Source organism: Oreochromis aureus, linkage group 15, assembly GCF_013358895.1.
Source record: "Oreochromis aureus strain Israel breed Guangdong linkage group 15, ZZ_aureus, whole genome shotgun sequence".
Taxonomy (NCBI): Eukaryota; Metazoa; Chordata; class Actinopteri; order Cichliformes; family Cichlidae; genus Oreochromis; species Oreochromis aureus.
The window spans coordinates 610,260-633,381 of NC_052956.1; the positions used below are offsets into that span (position 1 = coordinate 610,260).

At 43.7% G+C, this 23,122-nt stretch overlaps 2 protein-coding genes across 2 annotated transcripts in view; both read left to right on the plus strand.

The window, feature by feature from the left end:
* The first annotated feature begins 4,236 nt into the window (after positions 1 to 4,236).
* Positions 4,237 to 12,837, plus strand: LOC120433194 (uncharacterized protein K02A2.6-like). The gene is made up of 3 exons (XM_039599067.1): positions 4,237 to 4,282; positions 5,020 to 5,132; positions 11,239 to 12,837. The coding sequence occupies exons 1-3, from the start codon at positions 4,237 to 4,239 to the stop codon at positions 12,316 to 12,318; spliced, it is 1,239 nt and encodes a 412-aa protein (XP_039455001.1). The 3' UTR covers positions 12,319 to 12,837.
* A 3,291-nt stretch (positions 12,838 to 16,128) lies between these two features.
* Positions 16,129 to 23,122, plus strand: part of emilin1a (elastin microfibril interfacer 1a) — a 39,837-nt gene continuing 32,843 nt past the window's right edge. The window contains exon 1 of the mRNA XM_031734156.2: positions 16,129 to 16,510. Coding sequence (XP_031590016.1) covers positions 16,398 to 16,510 — 113 coding nt within the window. The 5' untranslated portion in view covers positions 16,129 to 16,397. The remainder of the gene's footprint in view (positions 16,511 to 23,122) is intronic.

The window sequence follows — 23,122 nt, forward strand, 5'->3', positions numbered from 1 at the left end:
TCGATAATTAGAAGCAGTCAGCTTTGAAACACTGCTCCTTCTGAATTCAATGCTAAAAACATTCATTCAGCAGACTCGGTGTTTTTCCTTTCCATGAAATATCTGCTCTACGTTTCTCTCCATCCCGTTGGCCGCTGCCTTTTCTATGCTGTCAGAGCTGTGGGCGTCAAGGACGGCGGACGGATGTATGAATGTCTGGCTTTGTATGCCGACATGCGTGGGCTGGGATCACCTCTAGGCTTGCCGTTTAGGTGGAGAAGGAAAAAACACTGAGCTTGTCTTAGTATAGCATATAAAAACCTATTTTTAGCACCAAATTCCAGACAGCCTTTTATTATTTTCAAATTGAAATGGGCTCTGTGTGCTCATCTGTGCAGCGAGGAGCTGCAAATAAAGCGATAAGTTGTTGCAACTGTGAGGTACATGCAGTAGTTGTCTGGCTAAAAGCTCTCCTTCAAGGGAAATTTTGCAGGAGTGGAGGTGTGGGGTGCTGGAAAAAGGTCTGCGAGGACTAATAACCAATTTGCTCCCAACTGTCAGCGTAATATATTCACGTGGTTGTATCTGCTCCAGCCAAACAGGCCTCCTGGGCCTAGCTTTAAGTAAGGGGCACTCCTACGTGCCTCGCCAGATAAAACACGTCAGCGGGGACAAAGAGCACCTTTTAGAAAACAAAAACTCCAAGTAGTGGGAATCTAGAGCGAAACAGAGGCAGAGTGCTGTTTGCTTTGGATGGAGTTTCACTGTTAAACTCCTGCAGCTGAACCTGCTGCTGGAGGCGACGGGTGGTGGAGGTGGAGGTGGAGGTGCGCTCCTACAAACACAAGCAAGAAAGAGCTAAACATGTGTGTGTTTTTCTCCTCTCTCTCCCACAAAAGAGCACTTTCTTCACTTAAGCCTTTAGCTTGTTTTTTTTTAAGCTCTCATTAAAGGTCCAGCTGCTGCTTCCAGTCCGGCGTTCTCGAGGGAATCGCTGAGCGGTCAGGTTGGACCGAGTGCAGTCAAGCACACGTTTGGCCCCATAAGACCCCAAATTCTCACAGCTGGACTTTCCCTTGTACGGGCTTGAGTGTGGGCTGCTTCGGTGTCGAGTTTGGACATTTCAGAGTTTTATGTTGGGTTAATGTGTGACGCCTCTGTAAGGCGATCATCTCTGTGGAGTAGCGAGGCATGAATCTGCTATATTGCATGACATTATCTTGTTTACCTTCTCCTTTTTTATTTTCTTTTACTTCTCTTTTTTCAGCTACTGTAGCCATAATAACTATCAATACTGTGACGTATTCTTTTAATTACACCATGTGGACCAATGTTGTTGCTTCTGGAAACATAAAACACATGACCTCCCGTGGGAATTTTTTTCTTTTTTCCTGGGAAAGACCTACCTGACTCTGATTTAGGATGTAAATATTTTTAGGAGTTGGATATAGCGGAGGACTGCGGATGGTCTGAGAATAGTATAATAGCAGGAACGCTCACGTCTCTTCTGACCTTCTGATTTGGTCCCACGGGGGTCACTTCTGCTTCTCCTCCAATTTAGGAAGAAGCACTATTAACATGTTAAGACAAGAGGTCCTATAGTGTTTTTCTAATTCAAAGGTTCAAGCTTTCATTGCCAGTACAAAGCACAGTCTGTGGAGCACAGTGTAAATGTCAGAACAAGCTGTTATTGTACCAGAATCGAGCAGTTGGGAGTTGAGGCGAATGCTTTCCCCGGAGTAGCAGCCTCAGAGAGAAAGTTCAAATCAGGCTGCACCCAAACGGACGAGCAGATAATAAAGACTACTTAGTTTCAAACAGGAGTGAGGCTTAGGTGGTTTTCCCACGGGAGGGATGTCGCGCACAGCGGCAGGGATGCGTGCGATTCCTGCAAACACATGGTAGCCATTAGGCAGCATGTGAGGCGCACATAAATCGAGAAATTGTGCAAATCTGTTGTTTTTATTTACAGCTGCGCTCGAGTGCGTTGACCCTGTGCGGGTGATTAATGCTGGACACGGTTCAGGTGTAGGATCAAGGTTACATTTTGGCAGATGGACACTGATGGACTCTTCCTCTCTAGCTTCCTGTCTGTCTGCCCTTTCCTCCCCGCCTGGCTTCCCCTGCTCACAGTGTGGGAAAGGCACGTTTTACAGCGCAGCCACCGAGCACAACAAAACGAAACAGCACTTGTTAAGATATTTTACTGAACATAAAAGTGGTGTTGGTGGAGTTAAACTTGGTGGCGGTTTTTGGCTTCACTGGATTATGAGGATCTTTGCAGAGGGGCATGCATGTGTTTATATGTGGGGCTGAGTGTGAATACGTGTGGATGTATAGTGAGCGTCTGTGGTGTGTAAACCCTGCGGTTCCTAAATCATTCTACCTCACATCCCCATAAACATCCTGCTGCAACTCCCTCGCCGATTTGATTATAAGCGCGACTTCTTGAAACAAAGCCCACAGAGGAGGCCGGCTTCATCTTGTAGGACACACTAAAAGTCCTTCCGTCATTCGTGTGCTGCGCCATCATTGGTTGCTTAGGTAGCGTACAAAAAATCGTAAAGAAAAACTCCCGTAGACACGTAAAGGTGAAGAACACAAAAGTTCCTTTGTAGAATATGCCTGATTATTGCTTCTGTAGCGCCATGTGGCACTTTGGAGTAAATTGATAGCTTAAACCCTGCATCAGTTTTCCATTTGCACTGCACTAATAATCTCCTGCTTTCTGCTAAGCTGGGACAATAAGAGAGTGCCACGCACTGCCATCGAGGGAATAAATAAATAAAATGAATGAACACAGAGTTCAGCAAACTGAACTTCTCTGACTGAGCCAATGGGAAGCATCCTCATCCTCATGAAGGATAATACTATCCCATCTTCACAAGGCCTGTGTTAACGCAGACTTCTTAGACTAACATCCGTGATGATAAGGGCCGGGGGTAATGACTATAATGACAGAGAAATTGTTTCCCCTGCGCCCCACCCGGCATCACTGGAACACCAGCTAAAAACACAGCAGAACAGATATCACAGCCAGCTCTGGCTATTTATTTCCACACGAGACATCACGTTTAAAAAAATAAACGGAGGCGTGCCCGTGTTTCTGTGCAAGCGATCAGATTTTGCATGTTTTTTAAGTCCAAACATGAATCTGCACATGCATTGCGGTAGGGTCCATTATAAAGCTGCTGTGGTCAGTATTTGTATGTTAAGAAAACTGCGTGTAATGTGGAAGGCGTGGGCTGCAGTGACAAACTCACAGTAAACTTTAAGCTGTCTCTGGAGATTAAACAGACTTATCAACAGTTTTTGGTATTCAGTTTTGTTGTTCTGGGCTGCAGCTTTGTTCACTCTCATGGGACTTTTCTCAGCCATCATTAAATAAAGATGGCAGTTGTGATCATCAAATGCTATCTCAGTGCAGAGCTTTATCCAGCCTCTCCGCTTCTCTTCTATCTGAAGCAAGCAAAGAAATATACATCTGCTGCATCTGTTAGAAGATGAAGGTCGTGGCTCAAGGTGCTTTATATTATAAAGTAAAGATGCAACCATATTAGAAAGAAACTGCCCCAACAATCAGACAAAAGCTTGCATGTCGTTACTTATAAGGAGAGTAAAAAGAGTGCAGCCCGGCAGCCTGAGCCTAAGGGGAGGTTCAGGGTCACCTAATTCAGACTTAACTATGAGCTTTATCAGGAAAGTATCTCCCAAATCCAAACTGATTTCTTACTCTTAACTGGGAATGGATGTTGTAATACCATTCCCAACTTGTTCAGCCTTGCCCCTGCCAAACTACTTACTCTGACTGCACCCTGCTGTCCCCGGAGGTCGCCACAAATCTAAACCGGCCACAGCGGATGAATCTGCCTGTTTGATCTGGCACTTCTACACCGGATGCCCTTCCTGAGAAAACCCTCCCATTTTTTTCCGGGCTTGGGACTGGCACAACGAGGGCACTGGCTTTGACCTCCTATGGCTGTGTTTGTGTCTCCTCCCAAACTCAAACCAATTATATCTTAATGATGAAAAAGACTAAAACTAACGCTGACACTGCGAAAAACTAAAATCAAACATTTTCAAACAGCTAAATTGAAACGAGCAAACTCCCGAGAAATGATTAAAGATTAAACTACAACTCTGGGAGCAGATGACCAACCGAGTAAATCAACTCCTGTAGAAAAGAAACATTAATTTGGAGAAATCTTGAAACCTTAGCAGTGCTTTATATAACAATCTACCCCATAAACATTCAACATGGCTGAAAATAAGGCAAAAGCCTTCGATGGAGCAGAGTTGACATGTTCGCTCTGTGTCTGCGTGGATTCGCTCCGGATACTTGAGTTTCAGGCAATAGTACAAAGACATGCACTTAGTGGGGTTAACTGCTGATTCAGTGGAGTGGCGCCCTTCCCACAGTGTACCCTCCCTCTCTCCATAAGGCTGCTGGGATAAGCTCCGCCCCCCCGAGTTGGATGGATGGGTTCCATTAAAGGCTCCATCAGCCATCATAGTGAAACATCAGGTGGATCACACCAATTGATTATACATCTTTTGAAAATCAGGACTTTTGGGGGGAAAAACAATGTTTGATGGAGATTATTATTTAAAGCAGGGTCCTGTCATATATCTTTAAAATACCTTGAACGGGTTTCGTGTTGAGTCGTTTCTATTCTTTGAAAAGTAGCAAAATAACTCCTGATTTTTGTAAATACTGGTAAGAGGGTTGGCAGGGAGCTCTGTGCTTTATTTTTTTGCTCAGTGTTAGCAGAAAGATTCGACCACTGTGGCTAAACTCAGCAGGATTAAAGAAATGAAACATAACATTCATCATCCTTGCAATGCTTTCATTCTTTGATCACGGTCCTGAAATCCTGGGAGGATGTCAGCCATCAAAAACATGACAGCACTGAAAACTCAACATTATTGAACTTTTGCTGCAGTAAGTGAACGAGGGCCACAACAAGCAGGAATGGATATTTACATGACCTTTATTTGGACCGTGAACACACCATTGCCTGTTATTTCCTCTAAATTTAGCTTTTGACATCTTGACTCTGGACGACAGCGTTCCTAACGATGAAAGCCGGGAGCTCCTGCTCGACCCAAACAGGCTCACGTTCATTTCTATCCTTCGCGTCTCTCTGCCCGAGGTGAGCTTCAGAGATTGGAGACTTTTTGTTGGAGGCTTAGATAAGTTTCAGAAACAGTGGCTCCTACTGTTTGTGTAAAGTCTGGACAACATGAAGAACACTTTGTGTGTGAGTTTGCTTAGTACTACTGTATGTTTGCTGTGCACACAAAGCAGTGTGACATATTAATCCAGTTTGTATTGTGAGTACAAACGGCCTGGGGGGGTATAAACCCTTCAAAGAAATAACCTCAGTCGGCGAGTCCAGAGTTTCATAGAAATGCACTCCAGAGTCGCCTCCCCCGAGGCTCCTTTCGGTGCAGCAGAGCATACCACACTAGAAGAGGCATTTTAAAGGTTCCTCCAAAGTGCGAAATAACAACTGGGGGTCTCCCATAATAGTTAAGGCAAACAAAATCCTCTGACCTGCACAAATGTGAAATGCAGGCCAAGACACCAAGAATGTCAACATGGCAGCTGCAAAGCATCAGAAACATGCACCGGTCACAGCCACACACACACAAAGTCTAGATAAAGACTTGAAGGAAGCGGTGGGAGTAGATAAAAACTGAAATGGGCACAATGGGAGCGACAGAAAAGCACAGAATGCACATTTCTCTAAACACACAGCAGCGTGTATACTAGCTGTTTATAGGAACAATGCCTTCATCCACACATGTTGTGTGTTTCTACCACAGTAAGGCTTGTTGTTTGTTTTGTTGTGTATGGCCTAATCTTGGCTATTTATAATGGCAGTGATGCAGTGGTCCCCCCTCCCCACAGGAATGTTAATCTCCCCAAAGAGCTTTGGCCAAGAGTCCAACGGCCCCTGCAGCGAACGCCGCACAGCTCCACGGTCTATCCAAGAACATCCCTGTGCAAGCTTCTTCTGTAAGAAAGATGCAATTAATCTAAAACCACAGGAAAGGAAAAGAAACGTCGTCCAGTCACATTTTTCAAAGGCCGCCTCTCAGTGCAACCACACAAACCGATGAAAGCGCCAGAGATTCCTGTGAAATGAAACAAAATGTGAGGAAGGAAAAAAGAAGAGGCTCATCAGCAACTTTCAGCACACAGAGAAAGGCTGCCACAGCGGCAGATGGCAGAGAGCGTCCAGGCTCTAGGACAGGGTCAATATGAAAGATAGAAACAGCGTTAGGGTCAGAGAAAGGTCAAGTTTCATGGCCCCTGGAGGGAAAAAGTAGCATCAAGATGCTATGTCTATCAGTATGGCTGCACAACAACATATCTGGAAATAATCTCTTTGGATTGGCATGTGTAGAGATGTTGGACGTTCCCAGAAGATGAGTCTTACAGCCCTGTCCACTAGTTCCTACTCAGCTCGGCTTGATTCAACTTGGTTTTTTGGGTTTTCCGTTACATGGTACTACCTGGTACCAAGTATACTTGGAACCAGGCAGGTTGCCAGGGTTCCAAGTGTCCCGAGACGATCCGAAAGTGTGACGTCAATAGACTGCATGCCGACAATGGGGTAGTCAGCGGTGTCCTTCGATGGGTCATGAGCAGTGATGGGAATAACAGCGTTACAAGTAACAGCGTTACAAGTAACGGCGTTACTTTTTCAGTAACGAGTAATCTAACTCATTACTATATAACGCCGTTACCGTTACTAACAAGAAAATGCGTTGCGGTCGCGTTACTATTTTCCAACAGACGGTTGAAGCTGTGCTCAGCTTACCACATCTTATATCAGCTGCACGGAAGTAGCTGTAAGTAATCTGGGTGCTACAGATTTAAGCAGCTGCGCGCTCCCGCGGGCACAGCTCCCACGTTTACTGTCTAAGGACAGCGCTAGCAAGCACTCGCTGCTTATGAGCAGAAAATAAAAAAACAAACCAAAAAACAGCCCGTTCGTGTCGGTGGAAAAATGCACCATGTCGACCAATCAAAAAATGATATGGCAACATGTCATTTGGTTGTTTAGGAAGAGGGGGAAGTTTTAGGAGTGACGGTGAAAGAGAGCAGAAAAAGAGAGAGAGAGTTTTGAGATGTGTGAGATTTGTGACGTTTAGCGTGTTTGGAGTGTGTAGTTAATGTGTTGTCTTGTGTAGTTAGTGTGTAGTGTTGTGGATAGTTTTGTGTTGTGTGTCAGAACAATGAGGCGACTGCTGTCTCCAGGTAGAAACAGCAGTGATACACCTGCTGCTGTCAGACCTGCAGGTATCAGGCTGTGATGTTCTCCTTTATAGTGGACAGAAATGATTTTTTTGGAGTGGCACAAATAATTTGTGGCATCTTATTGAAGAACAGCTGATTGTTCTGTAAATAGTTTGAAATGGTTATTTAAAAAAAGGGTAAAAGTTAAATGGATGCAAATAACTTTGTTTGCAAAACCTGTGCATAGGATTTTAAAATTGGAAATTTATATTTGTATTTAAAGTTATGAAATATGATTCATTAAACATGTTTGTGGTTGTTACAGTAAAAAAACTTTTCTACTTGGATTTTATGTTTTTTGTCTGATTTCAGATCAATTGTGTTAATACAGTATGTCAACATGAAAACATAACTGTAAATTCAGACATGTGAGGTTGTGCTGAATACAATGACACCAAACAAGGCAAAGCAAATAGTTTTCAATGGTGAAATGTAGAGGAAACATCAAAAATAGTGAAAAATGGCCGATTATACCCTTTTTTTTAAAAGTAACGCAATAGTTACTTTTCAAGTAATTAATTACTTTTAGAATCTTGTAACTCAGTTACTAACTCAGTTTGAAGAAGTAACTAGTAACTATAATTAATTACTTTTTCAAAGTAACTTGCCCAACCCTGGTCATGAGCGCGTCTTCTTCACGAAATCAAAACCATTTCTGAATGTCAGCGAGGGAAATGGCTGCACAAAGAGCCACACACGGAGCAACGACACATCCATGTCGTCTGTTGTTGTGATTCCTACAATACTCAACCGTGACCTGTTACTTCACTTCCAGTTGTGAATTTTATTTATTTTCTCATTTGATGTTTCTGAATGTAGCAATGGGAATTGCTTTTACCTGTGTGCTCCGCCCGGAGTCTAGAGAGTGTAACACCGGAAGGTGAGAAGAAGAGACTCATGACTGTTTATTAAGCGTTTAATAAAAGTTTACCTCGGAGGAGGGAAAGTTCAACCGAGCGTCTTGTGGAGTTTATGGAGAGAACAAGATGAAACATGGTGGCACCGGGGTCTCGAGTGATCCACACCGCGCTTTGATGACAACAGACTGAGCGGACGGTATCGACGCGTCCAGCTAGGCTAGTTAGCCTCGGAGGTGCTAACGGCTCAGGTGAGACAACAGGTGAGACGCTGACGAGAAGAGCGCAGCGGCGGCTACGATGGATGGATTGAAGCCACCTGCACAGTGGAGTATGGATTCAGTGAACCTGTCTAGAGCGTGGAAAACATGGAAAGAAGAGTTTACACTCTACACGGAACTAGCTCTGCTGAGGAAAAGGCGAGAGTGAAGCTGTTTTACTATCTGATCGAGGAACGGGGCACGGAGCTCTGTGGAACGCTGATCGGAGCTGAGTCAAGAGTAACAGTAAGTGAGCTGATGAGAAAAATAGATGAACACTGTAATCCCAAAGTTAATGAGACTGTCGAGAGATACAGATTTTTTGCACATAATCAGGCTCCTGGAGAAAATATTGACAAGTATGTTACGGACCTGAGAATGCTGGCGAGCACCTGCAACTTTGGACAATTAAAAGACTCACTGATCAGAGACAGGATCGTCTGTGGCACGAACAGCTCCAGTTGGAGGGAAAGGTTGCTCAGAGAAGAGAACCTCACATTAGACAGATGTCTAGATATTTGTAGAGCAATGGAGATTTCAAGAGAATACAACAAAACAATAGCAGGACAGGCTGTGGAAGAACTGCATGCAATAAAACAAAAAGAGAGAAAAAGACTGGATAAAGAGATATCATGCAGATTTTGTTGAAGAGCACATGAAAGACTCAAATCGAAATGCCCAGCATATGGAAAAAAAATGCAAAAAATGTGGCAAAGAAAATCATTTTGCTATAGCATGCAGGAGTAAAAGCTGACAGAGTGAAAACGGAAAAAAGGTCCACACAGTGACGGAGCAGGACTCGGATTCCTGTGAGGACATAATGACTGTCACAGCTTTGACACAGACTGCAGTAGAAGTGAACCAGATCAAAGAGTCAGACATGAAAAAACGAGAGTAGCTGTTTGCAGGCATGATGATTGGCAACAGCCTGGTCACGTTTCAAGTTGATTGTGGTGCAACCTGCAAAGTTATTCCCATCAACCTGTTGAACCCGAACATCAAAATGGAGCACACAGACAAGGTTCTTGTGATGTTCAATAAGTCAAGGCTGTGTCCATTAGGAAAATGTAAGGTCAAGCTGACAAACCCAAGAAACAACAAAAAGTACAGAGTCGAGTTCCAAGTGGTAGCGGAGGATTATAAGACGCCTCTACTTGGTAGAACAGCTAGTGAAGCGATGAAGCTAATACAAGTTAAATATGATAACATCTGTGCTTTGGACAGCTCAGTGACAACAGCTCCATCAGAGAAAAACAGATGATTGTTGGAAGAGATAAACACTGAGTTTCAGGATGTGTTTACAGGAGATGGATGTTTGTAAGGTGAATATGAGCTGGAAATCGACCCAACAGTGCAGCCCGTCAAACTGCCAAAATGCCAAAATGCAGAGTCCCAGTGTCGATGATGAAACCACTGAAAGAGGAACTGATGAGCCTTGCAGACAGGCAAATAATAGCACCAGTGGAATGTAGTACTGATTGGATCAGTGGGATGGTGACAGTGCAGAAGCCAAATGGCAAACCCAGGATATGTATTGACCCGAGACCGCTCAACAAAGCTTTGAGTCATTTCCCGTCATTTCCCGTTACCAACAATAGATGACATCTTGCCAGATGTGTCAGAAGCGAAAGTTTTCACAGTTTGTGACGTGAAACATGGCTTTTGGTATGTGAAGCTTACAGAAGAGTCAAGCCATCTCACGACATTTGGTCGCTTTTGTTGGCTGAGAATGCTGATGGGGATCAGCCCAGTGCCAGAGGTCTTTCAGCGCAAACTGATGCAAGCATTAGAGAACCTGCCAGGCACATGCATCATAGCTGATGACATCCTGATCACTGGAAAAGGAGAGACAACTGAGTTAGCAGAAATGGATCATGACAGAAACCTGAGACTTTTCCTGGAATGATGCAGAGAGAGGAACATCAAATTGAATGTGGAAAAACTCAAGCTTAGAAGACAGGAAGTACCGTACATCGGACTTCTACTCCCAGCAGAGGGGCTGAGAGCTGACCCAGAGAAGGTACGGGCCATCACAGAGCTGCCAGCACCAACTGACATAAAAGGGGTGCAGAGAGTAGTTGGAATGGTCAACTATTTATCAAAGTTCTACAAGCATCTGTCAGACGACTGTGAGCCTCTCAGACAACTGACACACAGAGACAGCCTATGGGAGTGGACAGACGTGCAGGAAGATGCATTTAAAAGACTGAAAGAAAAACTAACACAAGTCCCAGTTTTGAAATATTACAGCCCTGAAGAAGAGCTGACACTGCAGTGTGATGCCAGCGAGACGGGATTGGGAGCAGCTCTGACTCAACATGGAAAACCAGTGGCATTTTCAAGTCATGCACTGACGCTCACTGAAAGAGGTTATGCACAAATAGAACAGGAATGTTTAGCTATTGTGTTTGGGATGGAGAAATTCCACCAATATACATATGGTCGTCTTGTGAGAGTGCAATCAGACCACAAGCAACTCGAGAACATTATTAAAAAGCCTCTGTTACATGCACCTAAGAGACTGCAAAAGATGTCATTAAGGCTGCAAAAATATGATATAACCATAGCATATGTTCCAGGCCGCGACATGCTACTCGCTGATACGCTGAGTAGGGCCTACCTGCAGGACAGCATCAAAAGCCAGACGGAGCTGGAGACAGAATGTGTCAACATGGTGGATTATGTTCCTGTTTCAACAGAAAGCATGGACAGAATACGAGCAGGGACAAGAACCGACCACACACTACAAACGTTGATAAAAACAATACAAAAGTGGTGGCTGGCCTGTAAGAAAGATGTACCTGTTGAAATAACCCAGTTCCAATCTTTGCAGGATGGACTGAGCACACAGGATGGATTGGTCTTCAAGGGAGAGAGAGTGGTGATTCCAGAAGCACTCCAGGCAGATATAACACAGCGAATTCACTCAACACACATCGAGACAGAAGGGTGCCTCAGGAGAGCTAGAGACTGCGTCTACTGGCACGGTATGAACGACCACATCAAAAAGTACGTCGCTACATGTGACATATGCCGGTCTGTGGATGCGAAACAACAGAAAGAGACACTAAAACCACATGAGCCGACCACCAGACCATGTACCAAAGTTGGGACAGATTTATTCAACTTTGAGGGTAGGGACTACCTAATAACTGTTGATTATTACTCCAACTTTTGGGAGATAGATTATCTACCTGATACCAAGTCGAGTACTGTGATTAGGAAACTAAAGGCTCATTTCGCACGTCAGGGAATCCCAAATATTGTTTTTTCTGACAACAGGCCCCAGTACAGCTCGACAGAGTTTGCCAACTTCAGCCGGAAATGGGAATTTCGACACCATACCTCATCGCCTGGCTATCCGCAGAGTAACGGCAAAGCAGAGTCTGCTGTTAAAATTGCCAAACGACTCATGAAAAAGGCGAAATTGGCTGGACAGGATCCATATCTGGCCTCATTGGACCACAGAAACACCCCAACACAAGGTTTGACTACCAGCCCTGCACAGAGACTGTTAAGCAGCAGGACGAGGACACTCCTCCCAATAGGAGACAGACTGTTGCAACCCAAAGTGACTGATAACAAGTTAGCACTGATGAAAAACAGAGAGAGACAAACAAAGTACTACAACAGGGCGGCGAAAGACATGGACACATTAAACCCAGGGGACTTGGTGCGAGTCCAAGCTTTTGAACCACACGCCTTATGGACCAAGGCTAGAGTGTGTAACACTCTGGGAAACAGATCCTATGATGTGGAGTTAGACAACAGCAGAGTCCTCAGAAGGAATCGTCGCCATCTGAGGCGAGCTGTGGAGGTCAAAAATGACATGTCAACACATCTCCAGCCTGAGGGACAGAACAAAGAGGACACACAAAACAACACTACCAGGACAGGACGGGTAGTACTATGACCTGGATATCTGCAGGACTATGTATGCAATTAAGGGGTAATCTGTGAGTTATATGTTGTGGTTTGTTTGCTGGTCAGAAGAAAGAAAAAAAACACATCTGTGATAATATTTTGAGTTATGGCTTTGTGATCTGTTTACTTGTTGGAAAAAAAAGGAAAAGAGAAACAAAATGAAAAAATAAATAAATAAAGTAGTAATAATAATAAAGGAAAATGGAAAGAAAGCTAAAAAAAATTAAAAAAAAATAAGTAGAAGGAAGAAATTTTTATTTTTGAAGAAAATGGTGACCAACAAAGAAATGTCATGTCTAAGTTTTGTTCAGTTTTGTTGCAAACAGAGTTCTCACCTTATGAATAGTTCATTGTCTTTGTAAAAGAAAAGGGATGTAGCAATGGGAATTGCTTTTACCTGTGTGCTCCGCCCGGAGTCTAGAGAGTGTAACACCGGAAGGTGAGAAGAAGAGACTCATGACTGTTTATTAAGCGTTTAATAAAAGTTTACCTCGGAGGAGGGAAAGTTCAACCGAGCGTCTTGTGGAGTTTATAGAGAGAACACAATGAAACACTGAAAATCTTTTTCTCTAAAAGTTTAAAGCCTTGAACCAAGAAAGCCAGCTACATGGTGCCCCATGTCGCCACATCCGGTTTAAACGTACCAGGATGTTGGCAGAGAAAATGCTAAACCTGAGCCTCCAGAGCTAAACTTTACAAATCAGTCTTTTATACTTTACAGGATTCTGGAGGTCCAGTGTGGCCACTGCCACGTTGGCTTTTTGTGCCAGATGTGACCATATTTGGACAAGAGCGTCTAATGCTTAAGTTTCAGCTACAGCTACCTAGCTTGGCTAGCAAGTTGGTTTAGCACCCAAACTAAAGCAAAGCTTTTTGGCCAGTCTACTTAACAAAATGTTATTACATTTATATAGATAACTCCACAAAAATAAAATCTCAGCCAGCTGTAGCCTCTGTGTTAGCCCTAACCTCTGTTAGAACTGGACCTCTTCACCATGTTTGTGCTGTTGGGGCCTTTTTACGTCAGCACACATACGGGTGATGGAGACTGGCTTGTTTTTGGAGTCACCCTCTAGTAGCCGTTAGAGAAACTGCAGTTTTTGTCACTTCTAAGCTGACTTAGATTTCTCCTTTGTTAGCATATTGTTGTTAGCTTTTAGCTCAGAGCACTAAAAGAGCACATAGCACTACTGTATATTCTTGGACGTATAAGATAAAATAACCAGCGACATTAATTATGGCGATTAAAAAAATGTAGTAAGAGGTTTCTGTGTTACCGTCTCGTTTAGTTTTCTCTGTGAAGAGTAGAGTCCACTGTTAACATGCTGTTTTTTGATGTAAAGAGACTTTAAAAATAATCTGTAGGATAAAAGCTTCCTGAGATACTGTAGCAGGCAAGAGTTTGACTTTTCACTGTTACCGTATGTTATGCACTCCACAGCAAACACTCCACAGTGAGCTTAAGTCTGTTAAAAATGTGCAGTAGATAAGCTGGCAACACCTGTCTCCAGTTGACACGTGGACTTCTTGCACTTTTAAATTCCAACTGGTACTAATTTCATCATCTTAGTACTTGCAATTCAGAAATTGCTACCAATTAATCTTTGTAAAGTTTGGCTTCAGAAAATGAGGCAAGTTAGAGGATTTTGTCTAAAAACAGCAGGGTGTTACCGTGTCCGTGTCTGTCTGAAAATCGCTTTCTTTAAGATTTATTGTTAACAAAGGGAGGGATGTGGGCAATATTTTGCACGTTCCAACATGATGAAGGTCTTTTTCACAGCGCTCACCCCTTCCCGTCATTTAGTTAGAGTTCAGATTCTTCTTATATCTGGCTTGTGTCACACACCACGTGGTTTGTGAGGCCGCTCATTCATTCTCACTCTTATCACCTCGACTGCAGGCTGGCCTGCATCTCAGACCAGCAACAGGTCATTTGAAAGGTACAGTAGTAATGTTACAGCCTGCAGCAGCAGTTAATGAGCCATGAGCCTTTTGAATAAAGTACAGTGGCGCTACCATTACTAAACACAGGCCACTACTTCCCAATCTGATTAATATGTTCCAGCGTTTCTCTGGCAGGAATTTAGCGAATTGTTTGGCATAGATCTGCGTAGGTCAGGGGTCACTGCGCTGGAAATCCAGATCACAAAGCTAGAACTGGGCATTGGCTAATTTTACAAGCCCAGCAGATGCTTTGCTAACTGTCACTCTGACTTATGAGGATGCTGAGTTGCTTGGTAGAAAACATCAAAAAGGGCAAGCATGTACACACCCGGCTTCCTAACACTGTTGCGTGTATGTCAATGATATATCTGAGTCATGGGCTAGCAGAGTTTATCATTAATTTGCCAACTATCTGTTTATCATCATGCATACAGCTGCAGGTACGGCTGCATGTTCCTGTTGTGGTCTCATGCTCCTCAGCATGCCTGGCTCTGCTCTCAGTGGGGAGTCTGTAACAGTGCAGTTGGGAGAGCTGATCTCATTTGTGGGTTGATGGGAGGGCTGCTGAGCTGGGCATTCTTCTGTGGCAGCAGTGGAGGAGATGCACAGCTTTCAGTGAGTGAAAGAAATAAACCAACAGACCAAGAGAACTCCAGGAAAGAAAACAGCCTCCTACAACCATTCTCACAAAAGTTGCTCATCAGGACACAGAAAATGTTTGAGGCTCTCTGAACATGAACAACCAAACGCAAAAAACAAACCCAGTTTGTCCTTTTTCTCCTTTTGTCTGAATCACCGAGCGTGGACAATTAGAGTTCAGTGAACGTTTCCAAATACATTTGCATGCACTGTAGAAATAAAAATGACTGTTTTTAAACTGCCTTTGGACACTGTGTCACTCACAGGAGAGCTGCTGAGATTGCAGCCGTCTATATTTAACTGTTGGGCATGTTGGCCCAGTTTGGATACGTATAATAGCAGGAAGAGAACTGAAGCAGGAAATGAAGAGCAGCGTAAATCATGGCATGAATAAAAGCTCTCTCTTGGCTCAGAGAGCACAAGAATATCAATGTCTTCTACTACTTGCTGTCTGTGTGGGTTTGTGTGAGTTTGATCGGAGTTGCTCGATGTCATCTGCTTCTCAGACTGAAATCTGACATCAACCTACTATTAAAATCCTTACTTTGAACCCTTTGAGATGAGAGTTAATCGATTTTCAATTCCAGGCTGGTTTAAAAGATGAGACTAAAGGTTTTACAGTTACAGCGTGTAAAATAAAGTAAAATAAGTAATTGGGACAATATCAGGAATAAATGTTTCATGCCTCGGAGCCTTGACTTTAGCTCAGTGTGATTTATTTTAACGTGAGCACATATTAAAATAAAGATACTTAGAAATGTGTCCAAACTGACACCTTTTAAAGTACATTTAGAGCCTGGTACAAATACACTTTTGGCCCCGGTGGGCGGTTTTAATAGTTCAGAGTTGTTGTTCTAACTCATCCATCTGGATACCAGAGTTATGGCCATCTTTTATATACAGTTATATTTACCATACGTAATTTTGGCCTGAGAGCAGAGGAGTCTGCTTCTTATTCTGACGAATCTGGTTATAACGTTTAAGTTAAAAAAAATAACTTTACTCTGTGTACAGCGCTTTGTGACTGTCTGTCTATGAAAAGCGCTTAATAAATAAACTTTACTCGCTAAAAAGATAAAAACACACACTGTGAAAAGCGTCACGCACGTCGACATGAGTACACTTGGGAAGCAGAGTAGAAAGTGAAGTGCACTTCCAGTAAACTGAGTATCAAAGCGAAACAGACAAACGGGGGAGGGTAGAGGGCATACAGGGAGGGAGGGAGCTGGCATGGGGGCTCACTGAGCTCAGCAAACTTGCTTCTCGTTCCTTCACTCTTCAGCGGCAGTCTGCCTCCAGCACGCTCGCAGTTTAGCGTCTGAAATGCACTTGACTGGACTCTGCGGGACTTCTTCATCCTGTGAAGTCATGGCTCTGCTTCTGCATTTACCGACAGTGCGTCACTGAACGGATCCAGCGGGCTTTTTCTTGGAGAGACTTTGGCCCTAAATGACTTTCATTTGTCTTTAACTTACATTGGACTTAATGATGGAGCATTTATTTTACCTGCTTACCTTCTTACTAGCCCGTGCGTGTTCTGGTCTGGGATACGCGGAGTCTACAGTTCCAGCGGGTCAGAGAGCGGCGAGCAGACACAGGTAAGGTCTACCGCGCGTAAAGGTCCTCTCAGGTTGGTACCGGAGACTCGTTCAGTTCAAACCGTTTGTTTACGTAAAAATAGTTTCAAATTAAAGTCTTTGGTGAAAAAAGTTTGCTTTGTTATTTTTTTCTTCTCCAAAGAAAGTTCGAGACCTGTGATTTTTCCCACAGGTCCGTTCATGGATGAAACAGTCTATTAGTCAACAACTGTTTAAAGTTTGCTTGTAGTGTATCTGTTTAAACCATACTAGCATCAGATGAATGGGCCGTTTATAAGACGCTAACACGCGGTCTGAATTCTCATTTTCATATGAAATGCGTTATTGGTGATAGAGTCTCTTACGCAGCAGAAAATCGGGAATAAAACGTGAGTGCGTGCGTGCGTGAGTGAGTGGGTCGGAGGGTGGGGTGTGATGATTCAGGGGGCCCAGAGCTGGACGGGGCTTATAGGGCTTACAGACATTTACTGTTCCAGATCCTCACGTGAAACATTTTCAGGAGGCCCTGAATCTCTAACAGCACCTCAAGTGTCAGAGGAGGATTTATCATTCTGCCTTGGAGCTTGTTAAGTAGAGGTGAAAGGGCTCACATTGCTCAGGAGTTGTCTGCCATAAAGGATGTGACACAACCAGGGCTGCGAGGGAATGATGTGTATTCCCAGACTGGTTGGCAAATGGTTCCTGGAGGTTGCTGGCTCTGGCTGTCTGAACTGAGTTACAAAGAAGGTGCTGCACAAAAACCTCCTAGGAGTTGCTTTGGTTGTCAACAGGTTGCCACAGTTGCTGCTAGTTTTTATGTTTGTCTGCAAACATTGGCTAACCGCTAATGAGCATAGTAAAAGCTGACAAAGAGCCATGAAGACGGGGCCTTCAGAGTAAAAGTTGTGGCTCAGCATTGCAGCTAGCATGTTTCAGAAGGTGCACCTTACTGCGTTATCTTTAGCCAGAAGTCACCATGTGAGAGGGTGGAATGCTAGGCTATCAGCTAAGGCTAGCAAGCTTGGTTAGAGCAATGCATTTCTGAACAGTACTAGTGCAATACCGTGTATCTCAGTGTTTGTCTTAAGTTACAAATACTAGAATTTCTATTACCAGAACACAACGATGATTGTGTTAAAGGGCACCATCACCTGGAACAAGGTGGTGTATAGTAGGTGGCTGTTGGCTACAGTGTCCACTATAAGCACATCAGTCAACTGAAGCAGCGCTAGCTAGCTTCTTTAGCTTGGATTAACTTTCAAATGGCCGTGGAACTTTTATAAAAGGGAAACTCTCCATAGAGACATTTTTTGTTCTATCCTGTAAACATGCTTTGTAATTCTGTTTTTTTTAACCTTTCATGTTGGCTTCATTTTTCAGAACTGCTGGTTGCAGCTTGATTTGCACCATTCCTGTTTTGATCCTAAGACGGCTGCTTAGTAGTCACTTGTAAGTCACTGATGGCTACTGGAGTCTCAGCTCAGACCCAGCCAATGATATTGTTAGTGGGCGTTTAATTTTTATTATGCTGTATCCACTCCGTAGGTTGTTATTAGCATGTAATTGATCGCCTGCTTCAGGGGCCCGTGTGTGGACGACCCCCTCAGACGATGCGTGTGACTTGTACGGCTGTAAATGGATGAATAAAGAACTGATCTGAATGACTGATGATGTAGGTGTTCGTACGTGTGGGGTTCACGGCACTCACATGTGGTGTGGGTCTGCCTCGAGGCCTGCACGTGTTTGTAGTTAGTGTGTATGTGTAGGCAGGATAGACCAAGCTTCTGGGAGCTGAGCTCCTGCAACAGAGGTTTCTATCAGGTTTCTCTGCTGCTGATGCTGTCTGTGACCAAAAGCAGCTGTTCACATGCACAGTCAGGTTGAGCTGTAACCACAGACAGGAGGACACAAGATGGAGATGGAGAACGAGTTGATCGGTCAAGTGGAAGCAAGAGATAGGAAGCTAAAAGAAAAAAAATCAGAAGGAGACAAGAAGGTTTCAAACGTTCTCTGTCTCTGCAGGAGTAGAAAAAGTGGTATAAAAGACTATCTGGAGTGAGACCAAGCGAGCAGGCATGACAAAAGAGAGTGAAAGAGTGACAAAAAGGCAGGCGGGGGAGACAAGACAAGAAAAAAGACAGACTGACAGGGGAAGAGGGGGGGTTTGCTTCTTAAAAGCCTTCCTCCTGCTGCAACCAGCAGGCTATGAAGGAGTCACCATGGTTGGCCTGTGACGGACACACACATACACAAAGTGACGTATCAGGAAGAAGAATGCACTGGCCCATGACGGTGCAGTTTGCCCCTCTGACATCTGTTTGAACTCAATTGATCTGTTTTGACAGATGTGTGAAGTATTCCAAAAGCGGCAAAGGCTTTGGAACGAACTGGAGACATCCAGCAGAGGTTTTATTGTGGGATCAGGAGGACCCAGAACTGTCTGACACATCTCCTGCCAAAATCTCCGAGCTGCAGATATTGACTGAGGAAGAGCGGAGGAGCAGCGTGTCGGAGATGGATGCAGGTGGACTGCAGACCTGTTTTGGCTCGCTGGTAGTTTGATGGACGAGGCATTAGGTCACCACTGGAGGGTAGCAAGGAGCAGAGACAGAACATGCTTACTGTCTCCGTCTGTTAGTTATCACACTTAGGTTCCCTTATACATGGGTCATAAAGGGAGACAAATGCACTGTACACTTATTCAGACACTGGAGTAATCTGGAGTAAAATGAAATGAATGTGTAACTACCTCCCTGTGGAGCATATGGCTTTGGAATAAGTCGGTTGCCTCTCTCCGTACTCAAAAGTCTAAACTTTTTATTTTGGTGTCGTCAAACATGACACTGAGAACAAAAGTCTTGAATGCGGAGGCCTGATGTTTTTTGGTACTTACTCCTGTGGCTGAACCGAAGCATCAGTCGTAAACACTGAGATTTGCTGTCAGTCCTTCATAACTGAATGACAAAGGCTTCTTTGTTCCGGCCCTAAGATTTAAGGAGCCCCTGAAAAATGAATCAAATGTGAAGTTTCCAAAAGCTTCTTGGCCAAAAGTTACCGGCAGAACCACAAGGCTGTGACTGTTTTCACTTTCTAACCTTCTCACTGTAGTTTTCTGTTTAGAGCGCTCCGCCTGCCTAAATACAGAACGGCTGAGTTCATACCTCTTCTGTTGTTTAAGGAATTATTAAGGAAACAGGAGCAGATTCGGATTGTTCAGCAATGTGGGAGCCGCTGTCCACAGCTTAGTTTCTCTTAATTGCATCTGAGCAAGCAGCGGTTCATTAAGCATCGCAGAAGTTTAAAGGCAGCGTTTGGTGGTTCTAGTCCTCTTTATTTAACATCAGCACATGCAAAACCTAACTGACCACATCTGCATAAATCTAGAGGGAACTAATCCTTAGATTCAACTAAGCATTAGCCCAAAATATCATGTTCACAACTGTTGTTCACCCACATGTCATCCAACACTTTGTGCTCTTCATTTATAAATTATAAACACCTCATAAAGTGCTCACTCAGCCGATCTTAATACACGGTGAGACTAAACAATGAGGGGGTTGAATTTCAGTGCACTCAAGTGCTAAAGTTTGGCTGTGTGGATGGTCATGCCTGCCAGCTGATACAGGCTGAATGATCTCAGCATTCGTGGTAGCTCTTTTTTCTTTTATGACCACCGTGGAGTTCAAATTTGTGGTTTTGAGTGAAATGTCTCAACAGCTTTTGGATGACTTGTGATGAAATTCCAAGCAGAAATTGATGTCCCTCTCAGGGTAAAAAGTAAACAGTGTTGTTAAAGAGACGTTTGCATATGAATTTGCAGAATCGGGGGGCATGGGTGCAGGAAGCTTTCACGTTTCTGTCGTAGTCCATGAATTGCTGACCTGTAACATTTGAGTGAGTTTGTCTGTATGCAGGCAAACGGTCTGTGTGGCTGAAATCCAATCTCAAAATCACCGACTGTACTCAGATATCATTGCTTTGTATCACTTTTTCAAAGCTGATAAGCATCCAACAACAACAATCTTCATTTAAAGAGCACATTTAAAAACCAGCGGTATACCAAAGTGCTTAACATAAGAGACAGAGAAGTAACACGAGTATTATAAGGCCTTAGCAAAGTATCAATATACTCACAGGTCAATGCCACTAATACACAGGGGTAATATAAAATGCATATCAAAATAAAAACACAATAAAAGCACAAGCCATAAAAATATGTATAGGAAAAAATAGAGTAAGTCTAAAAGTCAGGTGCGAGCATTAACAAGCAGGAAAGGCAAGATTAAACAAATAGATTTTTAACCGTGATTTATAAGATTGGATAGAATCAGACGCCCGGATCGCAATCGGAAGGTTATTCCACAACTCTGGTGCAGCCAGGGCAAACGCCCGGTCACCTCTAGACTTCAGCCGAGATCTAGGCTGCACCAAGAGTAACTGAGTAGATGATCTTAATGCTCTGGCAGGAACATACGATTTAAGGAGTTCCTTAAGGTAGCTCGGTGCTGTGTTGTTGGTAATTTTAAACGTAAGCAGCAGTATTTTAAATTGGATACGGTATTTTATGGGTAGCCAATGCAGATCAGCTAGGACAGGAGTGATACGGGCAAACTTCCTAGTTCTGGTCAGAATGCGTGCTGCAGCATTTTGGACCGTCTGCAGTCTATGAAGGAGGGCAGAATGCATCCATAGTGTGAATGGACTCAATGATCTGTACACAGACTAAGAACCTGGCTGATGTGTTGGTTATCTTTATTTAAACCTGGCGGCTGACAACACAAGACAACACTGACTGTTGTCAGATACTGAACCCCAAATTGTTGTGAATGTGCATAAATCTCGGTGGTTATGTGAACGTAACATGTTGCTTGAATGCTCAAGTAGAGTTTTAGGCCGTTTACCAATATGAAGGACTTTGGGGTAACTGCTGATAGTTTAAATTGAAGACTGTGTTAAATATCATCTCATGTAAGCAGCAGCTAAGAAGCTCTCCAATGAGCTTTCTAGTTTTTAGCATGTTACTATGGTAACATGTGCTAATTTGCACTAAGCATGGCTATTACTTTAACTGCTTTGTTGCAACAGAATTGAAGAACATAATTGTTTGATTTGTCTGACTGGCACAGAAGTGATTAGCATGTCCTCTATTTGTCTTTTTGGCATGTGTTTGTTCAGCTCCAGCTCATCTCTGTCATGTGCTTAGTGTAATATTTCCCTGACAATCACCTATCTGTATGACACATCTACCAGAATTACTCAGAAGGGCGGGGCATAAACTTCATTGTAAATTTAATAGGACTGCACAGTTAGAACGTGTTTAATGTTGCACTATGCAGCCGGCGTGTCAGGCTGGTTTGTCTCCTATTGAACCAAAACTTGGAACGCGCCCAAATTCGCTTTATCTGGACGTGATTTCTGCTTCCTGTTAATTAGGTCAGTATAAAAACATCTCCTTAAATATGCTAATGCCATGTGGGAACAGGGATGCTCTCCAGGCACAGCCTTTGTAACCTAATTACCACAGTTTCAGCGCGCATCGCATATGAGGAAGCCGTCCTTTGTTTACATAAACCTACAGAAAGTTATAAAGACTGGGATTTCTTCCCATCACATCCCCCACACAGCTCAACAGCTGAGACTATGAGCCTCGACTCGGGTCACAGAATAAACGCCATGACAGGACATTTGTACTACAGCTTGGAGAGCTTTACCTTGCTATTCTGGGCAACTGTGATTTCAAGGCTTTGAGCACTTATGCTCTAAATGCGCACACTTCCATAAATGGCTAAAATTCAAGTGGGTTACCAAAAATCCCCCGCAGACCTCCGAATGCTGACGTGTCTTAGCAATAATATTAAAGCGAATGGCAGCATCCTAGACATTCTCAGTATATCTTGGTGACCGTCAGGCTAAACAATCAGAGAGAAGTTTACATAGTCACGCATGTCCTGGTGTGCGTGCGAGTAAAACGGCGAGTGGAGGGCCTGGAAGTATGTGTGCGTCTGTCTTTTCTGTACATTAGCCTGTCCAAATGGGATCGCTCAAGCATGAGTGAGTGCACTCGAGTCATCCGTGGCAATCCGTGTGCCTTTCACTGTGTGTACAAGGACTTCATAGGGACACTTGGCCTCTGGTTCACAGTTCAAATGCTAGCTTACCCCTTTCAACCCGCTCGTTCAGGTTGCTGTCGAGGCCTCCCCTTGAAGCTAAATGAAAGATTCCTCAACAATAGATGCCGCCGAGGCATTTCTTTGTTTAAGCATTAAACTTCAGCCCACTCTTTTCTTTCTTTCATTCCCTCTTCTGCCCACTCGTTCGATGTGAATATTCTACTTTACCCGCACTTTCTCTGTGCAGGTCCCATGCAGTGATGCTGCTGAATATAATGAACCTGGAATGCATGGGTAGAGATGTCAGACCGCAACTTCCTGCTTGGCTGCGAAGTTTCTGTCTGCTGCTTCATAGGGAGGTGAAATTTACTGGGTATTTAAGCAAGGTTCAGGCAGGTGTAAGAGTTTCACTCACGCTGAGTTACAGCTCTGTATATAAAGACAAGACGCATACGTTCAAAGATTCACTGCTCTGTGTCTGCCAGAGAGCTAATGAAGGCATAGTTTGCATGTTTGTGACGGT

Coding starts and splice junctions, on each gene's coding strand:
- LOC120433194 (XM_039599067.1), top strand. CDS start 4,237: ATGGCTGAAAATAAGGCAAAAGCCTTCGATGGAGCAGAGTTGACAT. Junction 4,283..5,019: donor CGATGGAGCAGAGTTGACAT/GTTCGCTCTGTG, acceptor CTCTAAATTTAG/CTTTTGACATCTTGACTCTG. Junction 5,133..11,238: donor TTCGCGTCTCTCTGCCCGAG/GTGAGCTTCAGA, acceptor CAATCTTTGCAG/GATGGACTGAGCACACAGGA.